This window comes from Capricornis sumatraensis, chromosome 16 (genome assembly GCF_032405125.1).
Source record: "Capricornis sumatraensis isolate serow.1 chromosome 16, serow.2, whole genome shotgun sequence".
NCBI classification, from domain to species: Eukaryota; Metazoa; Chordata; class Mammalia; order Artiodactyla; family Bovidae; genus Capricornis; species Capricornis sumatraensis.
The window spans coordinates 51354053-51363002 of NC_091084.1; the positions used below are offsets into that span (position 1 = coordinate 51354053).

Consider the following 8950-nt stretch of genomic DNA (forward strand, 5'->3'; position numbering starts at 1 on the left):
AAGCCTTCTTAGCTCTATTGCAATTTGATGTCCTGACCACTCAATAGTTTTATAAGCATCTTGAGGGCAGAGACAATATATAATGTTCCACAATTCATATGATGATTACTTTGTAATTTCTTTTAAGGTCCAGAAGTAGGGCCAAGGGTTAAGCCTTCCATGTAAATGATAAGAGTTTGAACTTGAACACTATAATCCTGCTGACACTGTGAACTCTTTGGAAGGGCCCTGTGGAAGGAGACCAGAGAAAGAGAATTTCTGTTGGCCATGTCAGCCTCCAATATCACCTCAACTCATCCAGCAGTATTCCTGTTGATGGGGATCCCAGGCCTGGAGCACCTACATGTCTGGATATCCATTCCATTCTGCTCAGCCTATACACTGGCCATGCTTGGCAACTGCACCCTCTTCTTCATCATTCAGGCTGATGCAGCCCTCCACAAGCCCATGTACCTCTTTTTGGCCATGCTGGCAGCCATTGATCTGGTCCTTTCTTCTACAACACTTCCCAAAATGCTGGCCATCTTCTGGTTCAGGGATCGAGAGATCAGCTTCTATGCCTGTCTGGTCCAGATGTTCTTTCTCCACTCCTTCTCTATCATGGAGTCGGCGGTGCTGCTGGCCATGGCCTTTGACCGCTATGTGGCCATCTGCAAGCCGCTGCACTACAGCACCATCCTCACCGGGCCACTTATCACCAAGATCGGCTTGGCTGCTGTGACTCGGGCTGTGACCCTGATGACTCCACTCCCCTTTCTGCTCAGATGCTTCCACTACTGCCGAGGTCCAGTGATTGCCCACTGCTACTGTGAGCACATGGCCGTGGTAAGGCTGGCCTGTGGGGACACTCGTTTCAACAACATCTATGGCATTGCTGTGGCCATGTTCATAGTAGTGTTGGACTTGCTTTTTGTTATTCTGTCTTACATCTTCATCCTCTGGACAGTTCTACAGCTTGCCTCTCAGGAGGCCCGCTACAAGGCCTTTGGGACCTGTGTGTCCCACATAGGTGCTATTTTAGCCTTTTACACACCTGTTGTCATCTCCTCAGTCATGCACCGGGTAGCTCGCCAGGCTGCTCCACATGTGCACATCCTCCTTGCCAATTTCTATCTGCTCTTCCCACCCATGGTCAATCCCATCATCTATGGGGTCAAGACCAGGCAGATTCGTGAACGAGTCTTAGGACTGTTCCTGAGAAAGGATGTGTAAGTGACAGTGAGGTGCTGGCAGAGATAGGATGGGACAGGCAGAAAACTGAATAGGGGTGAGGGAATGAGAGAATGAGGAAGGTAGAGGGTTATCAGACTTCTGTGTTCAGTTCTTTCCTGGTGAAATGAAAACTGAACTGATGTCCTAAAACTTGGAGTCACCAGTCTGATGAGGACTCAAGGTTCCTTGTATTCTGGTAGCCTCTGGACTCAAACTGCTGACTTAGAGAAGACAGCAAAGACTCCACTTTTCTATCAGAGGCAAAGGTTGGACCCACCCTTCTCCCCCAACATCACTGAATAACACAGAGATGCTTTTGAGGTAATTAACTAAGTGGATTTGGTGAATTAATCCAGTCCAGACTTAGATAAGGATCAATATTTCATCCAAGGCAGGAATGTTCCTTTAGTCTGACAGCTCATGCTCCATCTCTGCTTAAATATTCGATTGGCCAAAAGGTTCATTTCATTTTTCCTGCCATAAGATGGCTCTAGTAGTGTTTAGTTGTCTTTCAGTTCTTTTGAAACAGTTTTGTTAGATTGTACAGGGACAGCTGTCATATAAGCATGCATTAAGAAAACTTGTGGCTACAAAAGTAACTTTATTGTTGAAGATGAAAATAACATTTTTGGCATATTATGCTTTATTTCAAGAAAGGTAAAAACACAACTGACATGCAGAAAAGAATTTTGTGCAGTGTATGGGTAAGGTGCTGTGACTAATTAGATGTCTAAAAGTGGTTTACAAATTTTCATGTTCCATGTTCTTGTAGAGTAGTTGCTGTTGATAGCAATCAAGTTGAGACATGAAGAAGAATCAACATTATACCATACAGGAGATAGCCAACATACTCAAAATAATGCATATTAAGTGTTGAGAATCATTTATACCAGCTTTTATGTTAATCATTTTGTTTGGATTCCACAGAAGTTGAGTGAAAAAACCTTTCTTGACCATATTTCCTTATGCAATTCTCTACTTAAACATGGTGAAAACATTCCATTTTTAAAATGAATTGTGGTGGGTAATGAAATATGAATATTTGTACAATAATATGCAGTGGAAGAGATAATGAGGCAACTGAAATGAACCACCACCAACCACATCAAAGGCCAGACTTAATCCAAAGATGTTACGTATATAACGGGATTAAAATAGAGTCCTCTATTATGAGCTCCTTTCAGAAAAACAAGTGATTAATTCCAACAAGTAATGCTCCCAATTAGACCAAGTGAAAGCAGCGCTCAGTGAAAAGCTTCCAGAATTAATCAACAGAAAGCCCATAATCTTCTATCAGGTTAACACAAGACCAAATATTTCTTCAACCAGGCAAAAACTATTATAGCTTGGCTGGGAAGTTCTGATTCATCTGCCACATTCACCAGACATTGCACCTTTGGGTGTCCATTTATTTCCATCTTTACAAAATTATCTTCATAGAAAAATTTCAATTCCCTAGAAGACTGTAAAAGACACATTGAACAGTTCTTTGTTCAAAATGATAGTTTTTGGGAGACGGAATTATGAAGTTGCCTGAAAAAAATGGCAGTGAGTGGAACAAAACAGTGACTACGTTGTTCAATAATGTTCTTGGTAAAAATGAAAACTGTGTCCTATTCTTACTTTAAAACCAAAAGAACTCCTTGGCCAACCTAATACTGCCAGTTTGGGGGAGCTCATGATCTTCCAGGGCTATAGGTTCCTATATAGACAGCTTTGCTCATTAAGATTTATTTCTTCAAATACGTCAGTGTTTGCCTTCTTTGATTTCTTCTGGGCTCTACATCCCAATGGGCAACCCCCCTCATTAAATACTTTTACTAAGACAAGTCTTTCTGACATTTCTCTGCATTCATACAACCCTTATTTTCACACAGATGTATCTTACATTTTCACCAAGAATGTGACTTCCTCTTTTTTATGAGTCCAGTCACAAAATATTGAGTGCCAAATCTATGCTAGGGGCTGGGAATACATGGATTGCTATGGTAGGGATGCAAGACTTCTATGTCCTGAGACAAGGAAATGTTAAGTTCAATAGGTGGTGTTCTGTAAACTCCCCATCACAGGGCCCAGTATCATGGAATAAATAGGTAGGCAAAGCAGATGGGAAATGGGCATATTGACCTGTGTTCTTTATCCAATACAAATTTATATAGTAAAGAATTCCTTAATATTAATCCTGACAACTAGCATTTGTGTGGTCACACAAGCCCTTATTTATAATCTTTCACATATGCTTTCTTCTACATTTATCTCATGACTCCTTTGTTTCCTCAGACTGTTTAGAAATTATATATGTGTGTCTCTAGTTCTGTCTATATTTCTACATATCTGTCTATTCATATTATTAACTTTGAAAGAGAGTCTCTAAGCCCATGTCAGATAGTTGGAAATGGCCACAGAGAAAGAGTGTAGCTAGAGACCAGAGACTTATTTATGCTCATTTCCCACCTCTGCTCCTATAGTTTCCTCTGACATTTACACACACACACACACACACACACACACACACACACACACACAGAAATGATGTTCTACCTTTAGTTCAAACTTTTTGCTTGTTTCTTTTGATCATGGTTGGGTAGAAAACCTAAAAATAACAGTAAATACTAATGACACAAACATAGACTATATTACATGGTAATGTAATTCATATACTGTTAGACTTCTAGGTGGGGCTCAATTCATCCTCTGTAGGAGGTTATGAGTGTCACCTGAAAGATAAGGTCATTCTTCCATAAAACATAGGGACAAATAAGATCTTATAGCCTGGAAATACTTATTTAATCTATTATTCAATTTACTATATAACAATGACAAACATTTATTTTCCAAAATGCCAGTTCAGTCAGTCACTCAGTTGTGTCCAAATATTTGTGACCCCATGGACTGCAGCACACCAGGCTTCCCTATCCATCACCAACTCCTGGAGCTTGCTCAAACTCATGTACATCAAGTCGGTGATGCCACCCAGGCATCTCATCCTCTTCTGTCCCCTTCTCCTGCCTTCAATCTTTCCCAGCATCAGGGTCTTTTCCAATGAATCAGTTCTTCCCATCAGGTGGCTAAAGTATTGGAATTTCAGCTTCAGCATCAGTCCTTCCAATGAATATTCAGGACTGATCTCCTTTAGGATGGACTAAAGGAGATGTTGGTGTTGGATCTCCTTGCAGTCCAAGGGACTCTCAAGAGTCTTCTCCGACATCACAGTTGAAAAGCATTAATTCTTAAAAAAAAAAAAAAGAAGAAGAAGAAGAAGAAAAGAAAAGCATTAATTCTTCGGCGCTCATTTTTCTTTATAGTCCAACTCTCACATCCATACTTGACTACTGGAAAAACCATAGCCTTGACTAGACTGTTGGCAAAGTAATGTCTCTGCTCTTTAATATGCTGTCTAGGTTGGTCATAGAGAAGGAGATGGCAGCCCACTCCAGTCTTGCCTGGAGAATCCCATGGACAGAGGAGCCTGGTGGCTACAGTCCATGGGGTCGCAAGAGTCAGACACGACTGAGTGACTAAACCACCACCTAGGTTGGTCATAGCTTTTCTTCCAAGGAGCAAGCATCTTCAATTTCATGGCTGCAGTCACCATCTGAAGTGATTCTGGAGCCCAAGAAAATAGTCTCTCACTGTTTCCATTGTTTCCCCATCTATTTGCCATGAAGTGATGGGACCAAATGCATGATCTTTGTTTTCTGAATGTTGAGTTTTAAGCCAACTTTTTCACGCTCCTCTTTCACTTTCATCAAGAGGCTCTTTAGTTCTTTGCTTTCTGCCATAAGGGTGGTGTCATCTGCATATCAAGGTTATTGATATTTCTCCTGGCAATCTTGATTCCAGCTTGTGCTTCATCCAGTCTCATATTTCACATGATGTACTCTGCATATGAGTTAAATAAGCAGGGTGACAATATACAGCTTTGACGTACTCCTTTCCCAATTCAGAACCAGTCTGTTGTTCCATGTCCAGTTCTAACTGTTCCTTCTTGACCTGCATACAGATTTCTCGGGAGGCAGGTCAGATGGCCTGGTATTCCCATCTCTTTAAGAATTTTCCACAGTTTGTTGTGATCCACACAGTCAAAGGCTTTGGCATAGTCAATAAAGCAGAAGTAGATGCTTTTCTGGAACTCTTTTGCTTTTTCATTGATCCAACAGATGTTGGCAATTTGATGTTTCAGAATGGACTGTGGAACAAAGCAGATACCCACAAAAATCTCAGTGGTATACAACATAAAATATATGTTGCACATACATAAAAATGTACGTTTCATATATCTGGAGATTGGCAGAGATGACTTCTGACCTCAACTGGATTTGTTTATGCATCTGCAGATCTGCTGGGAATCTGATGCAAGCTGGGTTTGGTTGTAAGGCTCTGCTTCAAGTGAGTCAAGCAGCTATGCCCCACCTTGGGGAATGGTGCCATAGTGGGTACTTGGTGTTAGTCTCTGGTACTGGCAGATGGGGCACTCAGCAATGAACCTGGCCAGACTGGCCTTAGTGATTCCTATTATTGGATTCATATATAGCCTCCATCCCTGCCACTGCGGCACTTTGTTCATGACTCCATTGGGCAATGACAGGGATGGCTAGGGGAAAAGGCTAATTACTATCTATAGAACAGGTCATCCTATCCACCTGATTTTTAATCCTTGTCTGCTGAAGTCATCCTTGAGCATTTACATGAGACACATCATTTTTCATCCTTTCAGAGATGTCTCTCATTTTCCCTAATGTTTCATTACCAATTTTAATCATGTTCCTTCCAAGTCTCTGACTATCCAGCCAAACCATTGGCCAAACCCCATAATCAGTATATAATTGTGCCTCTGGCTGCTTCTCCTTCCAAGAAAAGTAAACAACTAGTTGTGCTGATCAAAGTTCTGCCAACAGGGAGATTTTTCTTCAGCACTTTCCTTCAGGGATGTTCCAGGAAGGGACAGTCCATTTTCAGGTGGTACCTGTATATTGTACAGAACCTTCTATAAACTAGGCCCAAGTCTTAGTTTCCTCTATAAACTCCTTGTATAGTCATAGCTGCAGGCATGGAGAAGCTGTAGTAGGAGGGCAGACCATGGGCACTGGGGCCACTTTATGTAAGCTGTGCCTTCATGACATGCTTGGGCTTGTTTACACGTATAACACTTCTATTTGATGCAGTCCTGCTATTCATGCTCCACTTAATGGCTTGGTGAGTTCGAAAAAGCCCAGTTCAGGAAGAGAAGCTCCAGTCACATGGTCACTTGATGGCCCATGCTCAAGCATTCAGCCTCTACCAAGGACCAGTAGTAGTCCAAGAGCTATTTCTTAAATGGAGAGTAGTCATCCAGAAAAGAAGGCAGGGCTTTACTCTAAAACTCTACTTGTCTCTACTGCAGTTCACCTCTGCTGCTACTGCTGCTAAGTTGCTTCAGTCGTGTCTGACTCTGTGCAACACCATAGATGGCAGCCCACCAGGCTCCCCTCCCCCTGGGATTCTCCAGGCAAGAACACTGGAGTGGATTGCCATTTCCTTCTCCAATGCATGAAAGTGAAAAGTGAAAGTGAAGTTGCTCAGTCGTATCTGACTCTTAGCAACCCCAAGGACTGCAGCCTACCAGGCTCCTCCACCCGTGGGATTTTCCAGGCAAGAGTACTGGAGTGGGTTGCCATTTCCTTCTCCAGGGGATCTTCCTGACCCAGGGATTGAACCTGGGTCTCTCACATTGTAGGCAGACGATTAACCATCTGAGCCACCAGGGAAGTCCTCCGTGAGCCCTCCAGGAGGCTGCTATTTTCACACCGAGTACTCCCCAGAATTCCTGCCCCCTCCCCCTCCCCCCCCGCCCCACACACACACATTATAAACCCTAAGTGCCAATTATAGGTCAATAAACCTGGTAGAGGGAGAAAAGGAACTTTAAAATCAGACCTAACTCCTGAATCCTACATCTCTATATCCTTCCAGTTTTGCCTAAGATGCTAACAATTCCTTTAACCTGAGTCTGTACCAGGGAGAGAGTAATAATCTACAATAGGGAATTTTAATGTGTGATAAAGCAGATGTTTCCCAGAGATAAAAGATTGTCTAGAGCTTTATGATAAAAGCAATCACAGTCATTTTGTTAACATTTAGAGTGATCAGTGTCTCACAAACTTTCCAAATGGCATGTGAGTGTCTTATTTTTCTCTTTCTCGTCTTTACCAAACTGATCAGCCCAATGACGAGGTTGATTAAGAGTTAAAGCAGGGGCTTCCCTGGTAGCTCATTGGTAGAGTCTGCCTGCCATTGCAGGAGACACGGATTAGATCCCTGGACTGAGAGAAACCCACATGCCATGGAGCCACCTGTCCCATGCACCACAACTATCAATACTATTGAGCCCACAGGCTGCAACTACTGAAGCCCACATTCCTATAGCCTGTGCTCTACAACAAGAGAAGCCACCACAAGGAGAAGTCTGCACACTTGAGCAACCCCTACTCACTGCAACCAGAGAAAAGCCAAAAATAAATTTTCTTTAGATAAGAGTTAAGGCATAGCTTATAAGGATACAGAAGAGACAGAGCATTGTATGAATAATTAAGAAATCTCAAGGAGGGTTCTCTAATCAAGATGAAATATTATGAATCATTAATGATGATTGTCAAAGTACCTCTTTGTATGTAACATATGTCTGAACTTCATGTAGGAACATCTTCAGATTTTTCTGAATTAACTCTTTGAACTTTAAGCATATTAAGCACATCAAGCACATTAAGCATATGGTAGCAGAAATTGGTCTCTTTGCGACCCCACAGACCATAGCCCACCAGGCTTCTCAGTCCATGGGATTCTCCAAGCAAGAATACTGGGAGTGGCTCACCATTCCCTTCTCCAGGGTATCTTCCAAACCCAGGGATCTCCTGCATTGCAGGCAGATTCTTTACCATCTGAGCCACCAGGAAAGCCCAGAAGAAATTTGAGAGAAATTGTTCAAATATTAGTATTCACTCTGTAGAAATAAAATGAAAATATTTCATTTTTGTTCTCATCTGTGAGGAGAAAAGGGAACCCTCTTACACTGTTGGTGGAAATGCAAACTAGTACAGCCACTATGGAGAACAGTGTGGAGATTCCTTAAAAATTTGCAAATAGAACTGCCTTGTGACCCAGCAATCCCACTGCTGGGCATACACACCAAGGAAACCAGAATTGAAAGAGACACATGTACCCCAAAGTTCATCACAGCAATGTTTATAATAGCCAGGACATGGAAACAACCTAGATGTCCATTAGCAGATTATTGGATAAGAAAGCTGTGGTACGTATACACAATGGAGTATTACTAAGCCATTAAAAAGAATACACTTGAATCAGTACTAATGAGATGGATGAAACTGGAGCCGATTATACAGTGAAGTAAGCCAGAAAGAAAAACACCAATGCAGTATACTAACACATATATACGGAATTTAGAAAGATGGTAATGATGACCCTGTATCCGAGACAGCAAAAGAGACACAGATGTATAGAACGGACTTTTGGACTCTGAGGGAGAAGGAGAGGGTGGGATGATGTGGGAGAATGGCATTGAAACATGTATACTATCATGTAAGAAATGAATCACCAGTCTAGGTTCGATACAGGATACAGGATGCTTGAGGCTGGTGCACGGGGATTATCCAGAGAGATGATATGGGATGGGAGGTGGGAGGGGGGTTCAGGATTGAGAACTCATGTACACCCTTGGTGGATTCATGTCAGTGTATGG

General features: G+C 42.2%; 1 protein-coding gene across 1 annotated transcript; it reads left to right on the top strand.

Moving 5' to 3' along the window:
* The first annotated feature begins 267 nt into the window (after window positions 1–267).
* Window positions 268–1212, top strand: LOC138093081 (olfactory receptor 52K2). The gene has a single exon (XM_068989175.1). It carries the CDS (start codon window positions 268–270, stop codon window positions 1210–1212), a length of 945 nt encoding a protein of 314 aa, XP_068845276.1.
* Window positions 1213–8950: the final 7738 nt, after the last annotated feature.